The sequence below is a fragment of the Mesoplodon bidens genome, assembly GCF_964165515.1.
Source record: "Mesoplodon bidens genome assembly, chromosome: 2".
Taxonomy (NCBI): domain Eukaryota; kingdom Metazoa; phylum Chordata; class Mammalia; order Artiodactyla; family Ziphiidae; genus Mesoplodon; species Mesoplodon bidens.
The window spans coordinates 40,181,509-40,201,638 of record NC_138177.1 but is presented as its reverse complement, the minus strand read 5'-3'; the positions used below and the strand labels follow the sequence as shown (position 1 = coordinate 40,201,638).

Here is a 20,130-nt window from a genome sequence, read left to right as displayed (position 1 = left end):
TATTTGATCTGAAGACAGTGAGAGACAGATACCACACCACCGTATGGATCTCTGGTAGACTGACGTTCCCTCGGGTTGTTTGGGGCAAGAATCCTGGAAGGAGCCTCTAGATGCAGGTACTACCATAAACTAAGGACTCATGGAAACCCCCATGAATACTAACACGCACTCTGGCGCAGAGCCGTTACCCTCACTCGCTCTTTAAAGACAGCAGTCAGTTCCAAAGCTTCAAGCACCACCTAATAATACCCTCAAACACTTCTGCAACACCTACAGTGCACCAGGATGAATCCCAAATGTGTATCTCCAGGCCGCCTCTTTCTCCCAAGCTCCTGTCCTTGACTGCTACACAAATTCAGATGTCCTCCACGACTTAAACCTTTACATTCTACAACGAAACTCACCACCTTCCCAAATGAGCTCATCTTCTCTGTTTATTCTGTTAATGATACCATCATTCTCCTGGTCACTAAACCTTCAAAATCACCTTTGACTAAAATCCTGATAATTCTTCCTTCATAAAATGCACCTAAATGTTTCTTTCCATTCTGCTGTCACCACCTTAATGTCAGGTATTTGTCACCTAACCCCTAGATGACAGCGTAATAACAGGAATATAAATTCTCTCGATCATATTCTACTGTTACCTTGCCTGCAGCTAATCTTCCTAATCTACTGTGTTGAAATCATAGCCCTAACTCCAAAAAAGTACATGATTTCTCATTGGTCACAGTTTCCATCAACTTTCACTGAGCATCAATCCCATACCAGGAACACTGCATACAAAAATGATGTTTCTGCTCTTGAGACTTCATAGTCTATTACAAGGGGAGGTAAGTCCAAGATTCTTGGCTCACTGTCTAAGGTCTCTGGCTACCAAACTCTCTCTGGTTTACAACTCCACAAATTCATATAAGATTTTCCTTAAGTCAAGGAGGTTTAAACGCTTCCAACGCTATACTTTTGCTCGTGACATGCACCCAACCCTCCTGCACCCAACCCAGACATCCTCTCTCCTTATCTCAACCCTACCTATTCTTCCACGCCTAGCTTAGATTCCCTCTGTTTCTCTAGCCTGACAGTCCTGTAACTACTCTCTGACATGTGACATCTCTTTATCTAAACGCTTGATGGTACTAGTATTTAACTTTTCGCATATTCATACGTGGCCTGCCCCATTCACCTGCAGGATCCTAGAAGGTCAGGTCCTTCTCAGTAAGTGAATGTCAGACTTGCACTTCCTCAGTAGCTCCATAGTGCCTGTCATAGAGCTTTGCACTTAAATGCTCAATAAGAATTCACTAATGTGTTGATTTGACAAGGTTTCAGAAAACCTAATTACTTTGTTTCCAGGATAATGAGGTCCAAAAACATTACTAATACAGTTGTAAACAAGTTGCTACATTCACTTCTACACCAAAGCTCCAATCACTTTCAAGGTTATTTAATGGTTTACTTACCTACCACCCACAGCGAAATCAGAGATTGCATAATAATAGGATTTGAGAACTTTGGGGTCATTAAACACTTCATCCCCAAAAGTGTTCAGGCGATTCAGTGTTACTCTGATGTCAGTGGCAGTTACCCATTCCTGTCAGAAAACAAAAACACCGAAAAGATAGGTAAAGGCACTGAAGATAAGAGACATATATGTGACAAAATCTTCTAAACAGTTAAGGTATCATTTAACTTATGTCCTCTTCTGGCATTAAATCTATTATAACACTCAAGGACTCCTTTCATTTCTTCATACTTGAATTTCCTTCTTGACTCTTCCTTTCTTTGATCTAAGTTGTTACTTTACCACTCAGAGTCTCCCGAGGCAGGAATAATATTAGTTTCTGCACAAGGCTGTAGAGAGGCTTAAATGAAATATGCTTTTCAACGCTCAGCATGCATTAGGTAGTCAACAGACATGTCTCGTCTCTCCATCCTGTATCCACACCCCAAAGCCAGTCAAGAGAAGCCAGCACAGAACTCACGTAGTACCACCACTGTATCAGATACACTGGTCATTGCCTCCTCCTGCCCATCTTGTACCATCTCACTCTCCCTCTTACCCAATCCACTATGGACAGATCTGGGAGACACATCCAAGCACAAAGCAATCAATCATTACACTGGCCTGAACCAATCAGACATACTCTTTGTCTTGACCATTCCCAAATGTCACTTCTCGTGAGGCCTTCCCTGGCCACCCTATCTAAAATCGCCACCCCCCCAGCCCCCTGCAACTCCCTATTTACCTTCCTTATTTTATTTAAATTGTCTGTTTCCATCACCACCACCTGCCCACCCCACCATTGCCACCACCAGATTGTAAGCCCCACAGGGCAGGAATTTGTTTTGTTTTGTTCACAGCATTTCACTAGTGCTTAGCATATAGTTGGTGCTCAAGTAACATTTACCAAGCAAATGAACACATTTGAGGAAACTACAACTGATCAAGTCGGTAGGTACACCTTAATGGCAGAGGACAAGAATGAAGGTTATACAGTTTTCCCCTCGGTTTTATGAGATCTACGCGCTTATAATAAATGCCCTTTCAGTGAGCTAATTTTAGTCAGATGTTTACATCTGTAGTAGTTATAATAATTATCCCAATGGATCATGTCTGCCAGTGTCCACAACCTGTGTAGTCCCTGTATACGCTGATTCTAGGCTTGGGCATGTGACTTGCTTTGGCCAAGGAGGCATCAGCAAATGTGACACAAGCAGAGGTTTAACAAGCATGGGTGCACTGGGATTTACCCTCTTGGAATACTTCCTCCATCACATGAAGAAGCCTAGTCTAGCCCTCTTGAGGATGTAAGACCACAGGGAGAGAAAAACCCAGCTCCCAGCTGACCTGCCAGGGAGCGAGCCCAGGCCAACACAAAATCATGAGAAATAATAAATCACAGTTGTTTAAAACCATTAAGTTTTAGAGTGGTATATTACATAAAACTACCCAAATATACCATGGCCACTTATTTATTTATTTTTTGGCCACACCCCACGGCATGTGGGATCTTAGTTCCCTGACCAGGGATCGAACCCACCACACCCCCCTGCAGTGAAAGCACGGAGTCTTAACCACTGGGCTGCCAGGGAAGTCCCCCGTGTCCACTTTAAGTCCTCTCCTGGGACTGCATATCAGCATTACCTACGGAGACATTAAGAAGCACGTGCAGAGCTGCAGGCGTCTATGTTTTCAGAAGGCTTCACATGAGACTGGGAAGCACACCCCTGATTAAGAATCACTGCTTACACCAGGCCAAACACCTGGCATGTAGAACACAGAGAGCTCATCAAGGCTAATCTCCATGAAGCCTTCATGTATAATTAGAAAGGAGAAGAGATGATGATTTCACCATATCCAAACTTGGAACTCCAATAACAACGCCCACTCATGGCCACAATGTTAGGAATCTTTTAGTCGTCTGTAGTGTAAACAGCTAAACATATCTCTGTGTTTAATGCTTATTATATCTTCGACAGGCTTCATCTTTATCACAGCTCTCTTGGAATAAAAGCTTCTCAAGAGTTGAATCTAAACCTTTTTTTTTCCCCCCATAACGGGCATCTTAAAAAGAACAGACTCTAGAACTAGACTTTCTACGTTTTGAATCCCAGTTCTGCCACTTAAAACTGTGTGATTTGGGGCAAGTGATTTTATCTTTTCTGGGCCTCTGATTCCTCATCTGTAAAATGGAGAAAATAAAAGTATCTACCTTATAGAGTTATTGGGAAGGTTAAATGTGTTAACACGTTTAATATATCTAAAGCATTTAGAACAATGCTTGTCACATTGTGCCACATTGTAGTAAGTGCTGTAATAAATGCTAATTATTATTATAAATCACTACATGCTTAGTAATATTCATATACATTGCCACCGGGAAGGTTTCTTCCGGGAGATCACAACTTTTAGAGGGAGGCACAGGGAGCAATGAGGGCAGAAGCCAACTGCCTCTCTCCTCACTGTCAGATCGGCTACAAGTCGTATCAGTTAACCCTCCTTGGCAACTGTATATCAGAGCCAGAGCTCTTACATCCAGAGACGCATAATTAATGTTTGTGCATAATGATACCAACTGACCAAATCTATTGCAGATGCCCACAGCCTTTTGCCACACTTAGTCTTACAAGTTTTTGTGGCATGAAGAGTTAAGAAACATCAGAATTCCTATAGCTGGGGGAACTGCTTCAAGATAGGCTGACAAGGCATACAGTTAGCAAAGGTGCCAGAAAACCACAGTCACGTCATTACCTCACTGCTTTTCCCTACTGACTATACTGTTCCCTCCCCAGGACAGTAAAATACAATAATTTGTGTAGGAAGAAACAAAGTTAGAAAATGTGTGCCAGTTGACCAACTTAAGAGTATTTATAGATCACTTCTGCCCTAGGTAATCTGTCTCCTGCTTTTTCGTCTATCAAAGTCGGTTATTCTTTCTGCCATGTATTTCGAACACACCTTGACGCCTTTGAAAGAAACATTTTCTGAAAGACCTTTGCAGACACACTCATTGCTCACCAGAACCCTCAGAGCTTACCAAAATCAAGATTTATGATCTCCCAGCAAACTACAGAAATACAATGGAAGGGACGAACTGGACCCAGCGAGAATATATTCTCATTTTTTGCCACTGTCCAAAGCCACACGGCCAAATTAGACAAAGGGTCCTTGTACATAAAAAGTTCCAAATAGAAAGAATGAGGGAACACAAAGGCATAAGGCCCAGAAAAACAGGGAGATTCCTTACTTAGAAGTCACAACAGCTTTTCATAAAGTATATACAGCATCTGCAAACCCACATCCAGTCTTTCTTGTCTCAGCGAATTAATACAGGCTGTCCCCACTTAGATGTTAACTCCAGCCATGTGACAGAAGCATCTCCAGTCTGTATGAATGTGCTGAGTATGGCATGACACGCGTCTCTCCACAATCAAACAGCCAGAACATAAGAAAAGGTCACAGACGTCTAAGCAATACAGAAAGATTCCAAATTATAGTGTATAAGGAATATGCACACGGCATTTATGAAAAAAGAAATCTTTAATTCTTTCTATTGCCATATAGGGAAAAGTTTCTATCACTGTCCTTAAGCACTATACCAGGGTTACCTAAGTTCATATCTTGTCCCAAAAACCAGTGCTTTTAGGTGATGAAGAGTTTTCATAGTGATTGGCAACAGTGCCAGACAAACCCAACCAAAATTTCCTTGTACAATAACGAAGGAAGGTAGAGTTCTTAAACATCTTGCTTCAGTTGTTCCCTCTTGCTAATATTAAAAAATAGTTTTTTCATTTTGTCAAATCAAAGAAGAGGTACGACAGGATACAAAAAAATTTGGTAGATTCATTCAAATACCCTCCTTCAAAAGGAAGGCAGAAGCAAAATGTTTCCACTGCATTGCAAGTACAGAGACTCAAGTCAAAATTGTTCAACATTTTAAAAAATCTGTAAAATTTACATCTCAGAATACACGTGCATGAAAACTAAGAACAAACATCAACTGGGCAGCAGAAATAAAACTACTTTCCTTCACTTATTAAGAGTACACAGGAGAGCAGAATAAAATCCAGCTGTCTGTCCTGGTGGAATAGGTGCTATTCCTACCCCTTACTTCAGAAGTGGGACCACGGTCCCCCACTACAATGATCTTCCTGCATCCTGCATATGGAAGAACTGACTGACTACCAAGCCAACCGCTAGGTGCCTACCTGCAGCACAGGGCTATTGTCAAAGTTGTAGGCACTGGGCCTTCCTTCCAGGGTTGAAAAGGCCACGTTGCCCCCGGTGAGAGGGGAAATGTCACTGAATTCATCTGTGCACAAGGCCTGCTGCTCGTCCCCTCCCGTCCTGATGAAGCCTCGGTTTGCCTTCGAGTAGGTGTTCTCGCAGGAGCCACTGTAGTACTGGTAAGGGACCCAGGGCCCCTCTTCCCGTGTGCGCTTGTAAATGGCGAAGCTCTCCGGGCGGCTGGTGTGGAACTTGAGGCGTACATATGTGATGTCAAATGCTTTTCCTGTGGGGCAAACACATCGATGTCCAGAAGTCATACGTATCAAGCAAAGAAACCCCGTCTATTCCCACTTTGCTTTGGAACTTGACAAAGAAAGAGGATACAAACCAACCTGTGCACACTAGGCTAAGAGGGTTCCAGAACATACAACACATTGGCTGTGTCCAATAGGCTACTGTAAGCCTGGACACAGTGTGTGTTTTCCCACAGAAATAAGTTATAGCTGCACTCATAAGTTGGCTCATAAAAGCCCATTTATGATGTGTGTTGTTAAAATTTTGGTTGCCATGAAAAATGACAGCATGTATTACGTACTTATATTGTTAAAGAAAAATAAAATTGAGTGAAAATGAGCATTTATCCTTAATGCCGGTGCTTCCACAAAAGCTTAATTAAAAGATAAGAAAAGAAAATATTTGCTGGCTTTCTAAATGGGTCTTCTGGGCACTTTCAAGATTTTTAAAAATTCGTTCTTTATTAATTTTAATGTTACTTCTTGATGCAGGAAGAGTATCATCAGCACTATTCTTCTACTTACTTACCAGGTTAAGAAAGAGAAATCTGAGAAAGAGTGAAGGATAGGGCTTCCCTGGTGGCGCACTGGTTGAGAATCTGCCTGCCAATACAGGGGACACGGGTTCGAGCCCTGGTCTGGGAAGATCCCACATGCCGCGGAGCAACTAGGCCCGTGAGCCACAATTACTGAGCCTGCACATCTGGAGCCTGTGCTCCGCAACAAGAGAGGCCGCGATAGTGAGAGGCCCATGAACCGCGATGAAGAGTGGCCCCCGCTCGCCACAACTAGAGAAAGCCCTCGCACAGAAACGAAGACCCAACACAGCCATAAATAAATAAATAAAAATTTTTTAAAAAAGAGTGAAGGACAGTGATTGAGATATAGGGCAGGGACTACAGCAGGAAAGAAGAAAAAAAATTCCTCTAGTAGCTGACAAAGAGATGACAAAAAAAAGAGAAAGAGAGAGAAGAGAAAGGCGGTTGGTTTAAAGCTGTGTTCGTTCAGAAGAGAATATATGAGACATGAGTGCTGAGCAAGGAAGGACAGCAAGAGGGAGGAGCGAACGGGCTGTCGTCCCTCTGGAAGAAGAGTCACTGCATCAGGCAGCTCCCTGAAGCAGGCAGAACACAGCCTGATGGCTGGGACAGCTTGGTTACCAGCCAGCAGGATTTCAGGTGGGTAAAAAAGATAATGTGCAGTTGTTTTTAAACACCATTCATTCACAAGTTGGTCTTTCTATCTCTGACAATATCTATATTTTGCTGCTTCTATGTTATAATGAAGATCACGGTTTGTCAACAAGTATTTATGGGCACAGCTACATGCTCAGTCCCATGTTATATACTTTGGGAGACAGGATGCATTAGACATAAGTGGTCCTTGAACTCGAGAAGCTTACAGTCTCTTCCGTCCAAGTGAATCAACTTCACAGGAAGAACCACCCTACAAAGCCCACAGAAGAGGAATTCCTGCACTCTCAGAAGTGTTAAGGAGAGACTTCTGCCATTCTCTCACTTGCTCACACCCACCCATCCCCAGGGGAGAAGGAGTGCTGCTCATGTGTGGCCCAGAATCTCCTCAGCTCTCTCCTAGTTGCCACCGGAGTCCCTCTCTCTCCTCTCCCTCACTCCTAAGGGCAAGACAGCACCTCTGCCACTGTGCGGGGGAGGCCTGCTGCTGTCCTGCTACTCGATTCAGGACTAAGTGCATGAGTTCAAGTGGGGTGGGGCAAAAGGCCCATGTAAGCTATATGTCCAGGCTCTGTTCTTCAAGCCAGTTTTATCTGTAATAAAACTGATATGATGAGGCATATCTGACTCCATTTCCCAACTGGTTCAGATCTTAAAAGAGGGGTTTGATTAACTGTCCCCCATATAATGAAACATTCACAGGCATAAGATCTTGAACATAAAGGTGTATGGTATGATGGAAAAAAACACAGGACTGGGCATTATGAGACCTGAGTACAGATCCTGGCTCCTTCAATTACTAGCTGTGTGATTTCTGTTCCGTCATTTTCTCCTCTGTAAAAATGAGGGTGATACAGACATAGAGAACAGACTTGTGGTTGCCAAGGAGGAGGGGTGGGTAGGGGAGGGAAGGATTGGGAGTTTGGGATTAGCAGATGCAAACTATTATATATAGGATGGATAAACAACAAGGTCCAACTGTAGAGCACAGGGAACTATATTCAGTATCCTGTGATAAACCATAATGGAAAAGAAGATGAACAAGAATATATATGTATAAACTAAGTCACTTTGCTGTACAGCAGAAATTAACACAACATTGTAAATCAACTATACTTCAATAAAATTAAAAAAAAAAATGAGGGCCTGAGCCTCCTACCTCAAAGAGTTGTTGGAAGGTGAAACTAAGATCTTGCATATACCTGATTCATTATAAAACGCTATACAAATATAAGGCATTATTATAATACGGTACAGAAGAGAATTCGTGAACTAGGATCCTGGAGATGTTCACACACAAGAGCCTGATTGTACAAGGGCCTACCTGGTATAGTTGCCAAAGAATATTTTACAAATCCGGATCCTCTACCTAGGAGGCAGTATAACACTTTGTCTGGACACAGGTCGTGCAAATACAGTTTACAACCTTCTTGTTCAAAGAATGCAAATTTAACCTGTATCTCTTTACTGTGTCAAAAATGTAAAGACGTCACCTCTGAATGAAGGCGAGGTTATAATACAGTATCGATGGCATTCCAGAGACTGACTAAAACATTCTGGAACGGTAAAACAATTTAGTTTTACTCATGAGTATGTGGCTTGGGATGTTCAAAGGCTTACTCACTCATCTGTGGATTACAGATTACCCTTGCTTTTCTATTTTCTCTGTCTACATTTCTGCCATCTCATTGTTCTTTAGCAACCCAGCCTACAGGAGAATGGATCAAAGGAGAGGAGGTAAAATGGATCAGGGTATCCTGTGTCCCAGACAAACATCTGCACCACAAAGCCACACACTGAAAGAAACAGGCATATGTGGTCGCTCAGTGTCGGCACAAACACAGCGATGGGTGGCAGAACGTCAGAAGAGCAACTCCGCTAGCGTTGAACTTTGAAGCACCCTAGCTTGCTGCTGCTGGCGTTGCCTCACCACGCCTCATTTTCAGAGCTGCTTTTTTCATTCGAACTTACAGCTACAGTTGAAAGAGGTAGAGGGCTCTGTGGCAATCTGTAAAGGAGGCTCACACATGCCACATTCCACACAACAAGATGGCCATGTGCGTGACCTTCGACATTGCAGCCAGCCCAGTAGTGGACACAGATCACTGCAATTCCATGTGATGAGTGCTATGACAGGGGAAGGACATGAGGTTTTGGGAGCATGGAGGAAAGTCACCTAACCCACATCTAGGAGGTCAAGAAATTTTCTAGAGGAAGTGACATCTAAATCCAAGACCTGAGGAATGCAGAGGAATTAGCTAGGCCAACAGAGATCAGTCATCCAGGCAGATGGACTAGGATGTATGAAAGCCCAGAGAACACAGAGGAGTGGCCACTGGAGGAATCAGAGGTGTGCAGTACATCTAGAACTGGAGAGAGTGGCTGGAGATGAGTCAGCCAGCAAGCACAGCACGCCAGGCCTGAGGCCATGCTAAAGAGCGCCTTCAACTTCCTCAGGCTGATGGCAAGCCATTGAAGGATTTACGTCAGGAAATGTATGATCAGGTTTGATTTTTAGAAAGATCATTCTGGCCACTGTGTGGAGATTAGGTTAGAAGGGACAGGACTAAAGGTAGAGAGAATATTTAAGAAGATGTGGCGGTAATCCTGGCCGACAGTGGCTGAACTAAGAATAGGGACAGCTGGAATAGAGAAATGAACGGATTTGGGTGACATGTAGTTAGCAGACTTCAACAGTAATATGTAACTGATGGAGGGGAGCAGGCATCATTTCTGAAAGCCTTCTCTACTTTTATCCTATTGACATTCTGTTTCATTGCCAAAGCTTCCTTTACGCATTCCACAAGGTGGAAGGATTGAGAATAACATTCAGTTTTCTAGTTTAAAAACAGCCAGATGGAGAGATGTACCATCCACTGAAATAGAGAACAAAGGAGGTTAAGCAAAATTGGAGGCAGAAGTGGAGGGCAGGATGGGGAGATGAGTTCTATTTTGGATACACAAGATTTAAGGTGTCTGTGGTCATCTAGACAAGAAAAAATGTCTAGTAGTGAATAGTCTGAAGGCCCAAGAGAGACATCCAAGTTAGAGATACAGATTTGGGATTCATTAGCCTGTGGATGGATAATGAAGATGTGGTACGGTTGAGACCAATGAGGTCAGAGCGTTGAGTGAGGAGAAAGCTGACTTTTAGGACCATGCTGAGGAGCATCAACATTTAAAGCACAGCCAGAAGATGAGGCAACAGAGGAGACTATGAAGACCAGAGGGAGGAGGGCAAGTAAAAGACAACAAATATCACAGAAGCCAAGAGGATGAAGAAGGAAAGAATCAATCAAGAGGGTAAAGAAGGAAAGAATCAATGGTGTTTAAATCTGCTAAGCGAATAAAGTAAGATAATGACTAAGAAGCGTCCAATGGCTTCAAGCCACAAAGAGGTCATTGAGGTGCTTAGTGAGAGCAGTCCCACCGGCAGGGATCTTGCTGGGTTGGAAATGAGAATGTATGGTAGATAGGACGTGAGAAGGTAGACAGTGAGTGTAGCCAACCTGGTACGACATCTGGCTAAAGGGTAGGAGGAAGAGAAGATGACGGTAATTGGAGGGGATACAGGGCCAGGGTAGGATTTTTCCCTTTTTTTTGTGATAGAAGTTACAAGGCTGTATTACATGCTGTTGTGCTCGAGTCAGCAGAAAGAGAAAGAATGACTGTGGAAACAAGGCGGGGAAACAAGAATGTGATTCAGCACTGGTGAAAGGACTGGCTCCATAAAGGAGAAAACCTGCATCCTTGCTTTCTACCTGGGTGCAAATGTAAGTGATTTAGTAGGTTTTAGAGGATGGAAGTTGAAAGAGTTCTAACTGATGACTTTATTTTTTCTGTGCAGTGAAAATCAAGGGTACCTGCTAAGGGGTTGAGGGCAAAGCCAGTGGGGAATATCTGAAGAGACTGTAGAGCCTCGATAGAGACTAGCAGAGAGCTGACTAGAGAGAAAGGCTTGCTGGGCAGAGACAACGCTGCCGGGATGAGGGTACGGACATCTTCGTGGAGGTGTGATTTTCTACAGCAGCACTTAGCACCTCCTGTACAGGGGCAGTGGAAGGACAATAAGGTAGCGGGATTGATGTTACTCCAAGGAACTTAGAATCTAACCTGAATAAATAAGGAAGCAAATACAGAAAACAGAGTGGAAGAGTCATGGCTTGAATAGCCTGTGTTATCTGGAACTACCTGTAATCAAGGATAATCAAGAACTGAAAACTTAAGGAGCTAGTTTTTATTCCATTAAACAGCTATAGTTGAGACCTTCCATGTGCTTGTTCACACATTCTCTCTCTCTCTGAATACACTTCTCTACTTTTTATCTGTCCATCCTACTCCTTTCACAGTTGACAGAGTAAGAAGATCTAGTTAAATGGCAGATGAACAGAAAAGAGGACTAGGTCTCCGTTTTTCCAGTGACAGCAACGACACTATCTTCATACTGTCGGGGCATGCAAAAGTAGACGAAGGACTTTAAAGGAAAGGAGCCAAGCCAAACAATTAAGAAAACCAGTAAGTACATGTCTGGAAAGTATTCCAGCAACTCTACAGCTAGAATGTCTTTCCCCTTTACCTCACGTTCACTCACATGAAGACTAACCATGGGACTTCCCTGGTGGTGCAGTGGTTAAGAATCCGCCTGCCAATGCAGGGGACACGGGTTCGATCCCTGGTCCAGGAAGATCTCACATGCCGCGGAGCAACTAAGCCCGTGCGCCATAATTACGGAGCCTGTGCTCTAGAGCCTGCACACCACAACTACTGAAGCCCGTGTGCTCTAGGGCCAGCGTGCTGCAACTACTGAAGCCCGCACGACTAGAGCCAGTGCTCCGCAACAAGAAAAGCCACCGCAACGAGAAGCCCGCGCACTGCAAAGAAGAGTAGCCCCTGCTTGCCGCAACTAGAGAAAGCCCACGCAGCAACGTCGACCCAACACAGCCAAAAATAAATAAAAAATTAAAAAAAAATACTAACCACACTATACACACTCTCAAGAAAATATTTAGCTTCTGAATGTTCTGCTGCGTCCCCCACCTCCCCTTGCCACATTCCTTCCATAAACAAAAAGATTCAAGTGCAGATGTTTAGAACGAAGCACACAAAATTAACTAATACTTCCTGCTCTGAATCCTACAGTGAATCTGGCTGAGGGACTAAGAGTAGGGGAGGGGGCCACCTGGACAATGAGAATCCAGCCTTTGTGCACACAGGGCTAAGCCAAGGAATTCTGCTTAAGCCTCCTACGTGGTGAAGTATGTCTAATCTCTCTGAGTAGGGGAGAAACCCTTCCTGTCTTAGAATTGGATTCAAGTACTAACTGCTGGGGAACATAAATGCTTCTCTGTTATGTGCAGCTCAGAAGAATTCCATGAGGATGTTGTGAAACAGCCTCCTTTACAGTGAAGTAATGAGCGACAATGGCCATACAGAATTTCACAAAACTTCCAAATGCCCTTCCATGGCCTGAATTAGAAGAGAACTCGCTCATTCTGCAATATCAAATTAGGAGTCACTGATTCACTATTGTGCTTACGTGCTCACTCCTCAGCATCAGAAAATGACGATTCTCTTTGCGGTCAGACTTGATCTGAGGAATACGAAACTTTAACGAGGTTGTAGCACAGAAAGTCAATTAGAGATGGTAGATGTTTAGGTTTCTAAATGGGAGTCTCCAAACAGTTAACACAAACAGTAGTCACAGAAAGCAACTATTTGAAAATGTTTCCAATGTTGTTAGTATAACTGCTGGCTGAAATAGGAGTTCCCAGGGTGAAGTGTACAGCTGCGTACCAGCTGTTATTGTTCCACCTCAGCAGACAGATTGCACAAATACGGCCTCGCCAATCAAGATGACCCAGGGCCAGTTAATGCTGAATGTGGGATCCTCAAGTGGACACAGATGGGAGATCAGAAAGTGTGGAGAGGAACAGTCAAGCACAGACAGAATGTGTTTGGGTGATCTGGGTACATGGAGTTATTCCAACTGTTAGAAGACTCTTTCCTAACTGCCTGTTGAAAGGCTCGTTTCTATGGCTCAAAACTTACCTTCAAAATAGATTGCTTTTGAAAACGTATTATCCCATTCCTTTCCCTTAAATTTCGGTGCTCTTTTTTCAAGGCCTCTCTCTTGTCAATCAGCTAAGTGCCAACAGTGTGAGGGGACAATCCCATAGGAACTGCATCTAAATCAGTCAGCACAACTTATGAATGAGGACAAGTAACCTTTATAGCTTTCTATGAAATAGTCATTTTTCATTGAATTTATTAAAACAAATGCAACAGCATTCACAATTTGAGAAAGCATCCCTTTCAAATGAATAAAGAAAATGGTTCAAATTTCCTGAGTACATGCAATAAGCACATCCCATCACACATGAACCCGTCATGACAGAAAGACATGCCGAGATGAGTGGTGCTAGAATATGGACAGTTTCCATTCCAAGCTGCCACTGGGAAACAAAACAAAGGAGGCAGGTAAAACAAAGTGAAGAAAATCATTTTAGAATTTTTAAAAAGGCTAATCAAATTCTATACCAAGGCTATGTATAAAAACGATGGTATGGCTATGACAATAAAGCTAAGGGGAAAACAAAAGTTTTTTATAATTGACTGGTATGATTTCAGAGAAGATAAACCCATAATCTCTTAGGGAAACTAGATGTATCCATAAAGTACCAAATTTAAAGTTTAAGCCAAAGAAAACAGTTCTACTCTCTCCCTATCACCTGCCAAACCTCCACTTGGTGCACCTGCTGAGTAAGACCCTGGCACTAACCTAGTGTAGCAATCTTCAAAGAATAAAATCCTTCTGCTTGTGTTGCCCAACTGTAATATCCAAAAATGCTACATACTCTTCAGCAAATTGAAGGGTCAAAATTGATTTGGCTTTATACACTAAATATCAATAAATATGAGATCATCAGACAGTTGTTACGTGAACACGGAGGAGTCTTAACTGAACACTAGAACATCAAACACTTTTGGAGGGTAATTTCAAATAGGTGCAAATTACTGAGGTTACAGATGTTTTCCATTATCGAAACATAAGACATATATATCCTCATTTGTATATCTTGCCATTTTATTTGAAACTGTCACCAGGAGAGACAAGATTCCCAAGTGAAATTCCAAGACAAGAACTGGGCGTATGCCTTACTAAACCAAACCTCATGCTTGCAGACTCAATACCAGCCCTAATTCAGGCCAGTAGGTCACAAGCATGCCTGAAATCTTTGAGCCAAGCTGAAGGAATGCAGCCAGCATTTACTCCCACTCACCCAAGCTGAGGCGAAAAAATCCACTCTGCTGAGTGTCAGAGTTCTAACTACGGGGGACTGACAGATGTGTAAGACTTAATGGAGTCACATAAAGAAAGCAGTCAATTATAACACTAAGGAAATAAAATAAAGAAATCAACAGGCAATGAAATGTAAGCTCCATAAGTAAAACCCACACTTGAAAAACGTCTAACTGTTAAGACGTGAAAAGGAAAAAAGACACCATAATTTTACGGGAAGCTGTTTCTTGTTCTGTGACGTCCATACACTACTGAGGTTTGACTATTTTTTTGGCTATCATCCGCAGCAGAAGAGTGAAGAATTGTAAAAGAATAGAGAGAAAATCTGATTGGAAAAAACAAGAGATTCTAGTATATAGTCATAGTAGTACAATCATAGACTAAGATCAAGTCTAATAAATCCTCCCCCTACACACAAAGTCTCAAGAAGTTAACCAATAGTGTACTTTCATTCATTCAATAACTATTTGCTAAGTGAATTTAAGTGACAGTCCACCATGACAAGCTACTTAAAATACCCAGTCCTTCATTTTGCTAGAATGCCTTTTACTCTCCAGTTTAAGTCTTAATAAGCTCAGCCCGCTAGTCCCCTAGATCATAAACTATTTGAACCTGTCCTCAACAGAAGAAACAATTACAAACACCATAAAGTATCTTCAGTACTCGAATGTCTTTCTCAGTTTTCACAATTGTGTAATTTCTTACCACAGCCACCCATTAGGTCAAGGTTAATAGCCATAACTGGTGTTGATAACTGCAAGTCCAAATGCTTCCACTCGTTCATCAAATATTTACTGAGCACCTTTATGTCACTGTCCCAAGCACTATTCTAGACACTAGGGCTACAGAAGAAAAGACAGACAAGGTTCCAACTTCATGGGGCTTACAGTGTGGCAGGGAGTCGGGGGTGGGTAAGGGATAGATAAAAAGCAAAAATAAAAACAAAAATCTTGTGTGTCAGATGATAGATGACATGGTAAAGAACAAAGTGGGGACAGAAAGCATGGGAATGGAGTGCCACTTAATGTAATATGACAGATGGCCTCACCGATGTGGATAAGGTGACATTCGAGGAAAGCACTGAAGAAGTGAGACAGACATGGTGGGGGGAACATCTGGGGGAAGAGCATTCCAGGAAGGACACATGCAAATACCCTGAGGCAGGTATGCTGGCCAGTCCCAGGGAATGATCAAGAGGCCAGTGTGGCTGAATAAGCCTGAACAAGAAGGAAAGAACAGGGGATGAGGTCAGGGAAGCTGAGGGCAGGGAGGGACTGCGGATCATGCCGGCCTTTAGGCCATTGTAAGACTTAGGCTTCTCCTCTAAATGAGATGAAAACCCACTGGAAGATTCTGGACGAGGGAGTAACATGATCTCACTAGTATTTTAAAAGGATCACTCTGGCTGCTTTATTGACAAAAGACTATGGAGGGGAGTACAGAGAGACAAGAAGGCTAGTCAGGGTTTTTTTTTGCAATCTCCCAGGTAGGAGACAATGGTAGCTTGGTCCACGGTTGCGGCAGTGAGCAGTGATCAGATTCTGGCCATATTTTGAGGGTAGACCAGACAAGTTACTGATGGACTGGACATGGTGTGTAAGCTGTGGCAACTACAAAGATCCAACTGTCGTTTATAATGAGATAGCGAAGTACATGGTAAGAACGAGTGTGGGGATGGAGAGCAAGGCAACTGGGAGTTCAGTTCTGGATATTTTAAGTTTGAGGTGCTTATGAAACATCTAAGTGGATGTTTCAAGTCAGCCATTAGGATATACAAGTCTGGATTTCAGGGAGAGGTCCAAGCAGGAGAGAGAAATCTGAAAGTCACAAGCAGACAGACAGTACTCAAAGTGATGAGATTAGATGAACACACCTAGAGAATGGATTGAGAGGTACAGAACTGGGTCTTGGGACATACCAACTTTTAGAGATGGGGGAGATAGGGAGGATCCAACAAAGGAGACTCAAGAGGGACAGTCACTGAAGCAGAAAGAGAATCAACAGGGCAGAATTCCAGAAGCCAAGTTTTAAAAAAACACTTTTCAAGAAGAAGAGAATGATCAACTGAGTCAAATGCTCCTGAAAAGGTAAGAAAGGTGAAAACTGAGTGTTGGCTACTGGATATAACTGATTACTACAACCTTGACTGCAAATGGTTTGGTAGAATGACAGGGATGAAAGCCAGAGAATATTGAGGGGGTAGGGAGGACAGAGACTGGAGACAGCTAATAAAGACATTTTTTCCAAGTAATTTTGCTATGAAGAAATGAGGTGGTAGATAGAGGGGAGAAGACGGGGTTCAAGGAGAAATTACTTTCTAAGACTGGAAGACAGCACGTGTTACGTTGATGGGAATGATCCAGTGCAGCAGCTGAATTTACACTGAACAATAAGGACCGTCTCTGGTGTTGCAGATGGATTACCGTGGGTAAAAGAGACCCACTTTGGTGCACTGTAAAGTTCTTTGAGCCTTTCCAAACATTTCCCTCAAGGAAGAAGAAATAATGGAATTAACAGGATCACTGTAATTATCTAGATTAAAGAGAGTTATCTGGTGCAAGCTATCATATATAGCATGGATAAACAACAAGGTTCTACTCTATAGCACAGGGAACTATATTTAATATCCTGTGATAAACCATAATGGAAAAGAATATGAAAAAGAATGTGTGTGTATATATATACATATATATATATATATACACACACACACACACACATATATATATATATATACACACACACACACATATATATATATATATACACACACACACACATATATATATATATACACACACACACACATATATATATATATATATAACTGACTCACTCTGCTGTACGGCAGAAATTAACACAAGATTGTAAATCAACTATACTTCAATAAATTTAAAAAAAAACAATTTAAAAAAAAGAGTTATCTGGTACCCAAACAGTTCGAAACCCAAGGAGCTCTGGAAGGCCCTCCCCAGTAGAGCCAGCCCAGATCTAGACTTTCCTGCTAGAAATAATCTGGCCCACAATAAGGTACCAGACTAGCTGTTAGAATCAACCAGAGAGCTTCTGAAAAAAATGCGAATTGTTGAGCCTCCTCCCCAGAAGTTCCATTTTGGTGGGTTCTGGGTGAGTTCCCCAAATCTGTATTTTTAAAAGCACCCTAGGTAATCTTCAGGTACAATTACATTTGAAAAATACTGTCCTACTGTAAACTCTTCCTTATCCTGGTTCTCATCCTTTGAAGATTTAGGTAGGAAAGGCCCTGCCCTTGGTGCTGCGCTGCAGAATGAACTCAGGCCCTCATGAGTGGGGACGACTTCCACTTTCACATCATGTATTTTAAGGTGAAATTTATTGCAAGTGTTAACTGTGCAGGCATGAACAGGGAACCAGAATAACAGGGGTCTATCTTCTTTAAGACACAGACAGATGTTAAACTACACAGAGGTTGTTCACTCCATACGCAAGGAGGCTTGGGGCGACGGGACCCGCTGAACCCAAGCTCTGCAACATTTTTCTCCATGCCAATTTCCTCTGTCATTCAACTTGTATCCTCAAGGCCCTATTTCCCAGGCAAGTAGAAATAAACGTTTGATTTTGAGAAAACCCACCTACTGCTGGGGGTTTCACAGTGCTATTCTTTTCATGCAGATATTGGTCAAGATTCCCTGTAATCCAAACTCCCCACCCCCTCTGGTTTCTATCCTTCCTTCCTCCTCCCAACAATTACTAATAGTTAATAAAATGACAGAACACTACCAACAGTTTTCTCAATGGCAAGGACAAATCTGGAAGCAAAGAGTTAACTTCTGCTTCAGTACACTCAAAAAGATAAGAAAACACTTTTTCTTCTTTGTCTAGAAGCCTAGACTTGTTTAATCCCAGTCTGTGTCGGGTAGTGTTGGCATTTTCAGGGAGAGTGTTACGTTCTGTTGGTTAAAGACCAATGTAGAAATATTTACTTTTCAGAGAAGAAATGTCAGGTATTTTTTTTAATATATATGCTTAAGAGCAAAGTACCAGACATTCATATCGATATTAAAGAGATGGGGGGTGGGGAGTGGGGCAGGGGGAGACTGAGATTGATTGAAGAATTAGAAGAACACTTCAAAAATTCAGACTCGATATTCTGGTTTTTAAATTCTCTCCCAACATTCCCATCTGATCTACAGGGCGTGCTTTCTTTTCATTTTGAAAATACTTTGAGGTCACTGATCCCATCTCCGTCCAGAATCAAGCCTTAGGGCACACCTTGAGTAGTTCAGAAATCTAAGGCTGGCAAACTGCAGCCCACAAACTGAGTCTAGCCCATCACCTATTTTTTGTAAATAAAGTTTTAATGGAACAAAACCATGCCCATACATTGCACTTTGTCTATGGCTGCTTTCTGGCTACAAGGGCAGAGTCGAGCAATTGTGAGAGAGACTGCAGACCTAAAATATTTACTGTGTGGCCCTTTATGGAAAACATCTGCTGATCCTGATCTAAGAAACCAAAGAATATAAAAACAAAAAAAATTCTACTGAGACCTTGTCTACCTCTTTTCTGCAAGGCATACTATTTTAAAATTTGGCCCTAGGACATCTGAATTTTTCCTCTATGGTCGCATAAAATATGGAAAGAGGAATTCTATTCAGAAATTTTACAAGATTGATAACAATTCAAATCCATTTGATACCTAGATTTACTTATTTTACTACTTCGTAGGAAAATTATTAATTCAAATGAACAAGCAAAAAGATTAGCAGTTGAGAGGAAATGGAGATTTAACTCATTTCAAAAATCACATCTAGGGCTTCCCTGGTGGCGCAGTGGTTGAGAGTCCGCCTGCCGATGCAGGGGACACGGGTTCGTGCCCCAGTCCGGGAAGATCCCACGTGCCGCAGAGCCTGCGCGTCCGGAGCCTGTGCTCCGCAGCGGGAGAGGCCGCAGCAGTGAGGGGCCCGCGTACCACACACACACAAAAAAAAAAAAAAAAAAAAAAGAAAAATCAAATCTACAATACTAAGCTTTAGCTCTTTTACACAGCCCACAAACATGAACCAGTCAAGCAGAAAGACAAGAAAAAAAACACCACTGAAAAAAGTAGCACCATGTTTCCAGTGGTGCCCCCACAAACATGAACCAGTCAAGCAGAAAGACAAGGAAAAAAACACCACTGGAAAAAGTAGCACCATGTTTCCAGTGGTGTCCCCTCTCAGACCCACCCCAAATGGAGACTTTAATAAGGAATAGCGGTGAACGGAGGAAAACCGATGAATCAACTCCACAGCAACCGCTAGGATGGCAGGAAAAATGATGTTGAAAACTGCAAATAGAGTGGAAAATGCAAGTAGATCCCATTTAGATCTCTGCGAGAACCTCCCTCCCTTGTCCTCTGGGTAGGAATTCAGTCCTTCACACAGGCCTCCTTGTACTTCTGCTCTTCTGAGCGGATGGACAATTTACATCATGAAAATACTCTGCCAGCTGGCACTCTCTCCACAAGCGACTGATTGTGAGCAGATGCCTTCATAAGATAAGGGTAAACGGATACACCCCCTTCTTCATCTTTCATTCATCCCCCCTCTTGGCAGAGGAATGGAAATGCATGCTCTACACACTACCTTTTAG

At 42.5% G+C, this 20,130-nt stretch overlaps 1 protein-coding gene across 1 annotated transcript in view; it reads right to left on the bottom strand.

Moving 5' to 3' along the window:
* LAMC1 (laminin subunit gamma 1) overlaps window positions 1-20,130 on the bottom strand; it is a 125,785-nt gene that overhangs the window by 44,893 nt on the left and 60,762 nt on the right. Inside the window, exons 2-3 of the mRNA XM_081223572.1 lie at window positions 5,710-6,014; window positions 1,461-1,591 (exon numbers count right to left, since the gene is read on the bottom strand). Coding sequence (XP_081079698.1) covers window positions 1,461-1,591; window positions 5,710-6,014 — 436 coding nt within the window. The remainder of the gene's footprint in view (window positions 1-1,460; window positions 1,592-5,709; window positions 6,015-20,130) is intronic.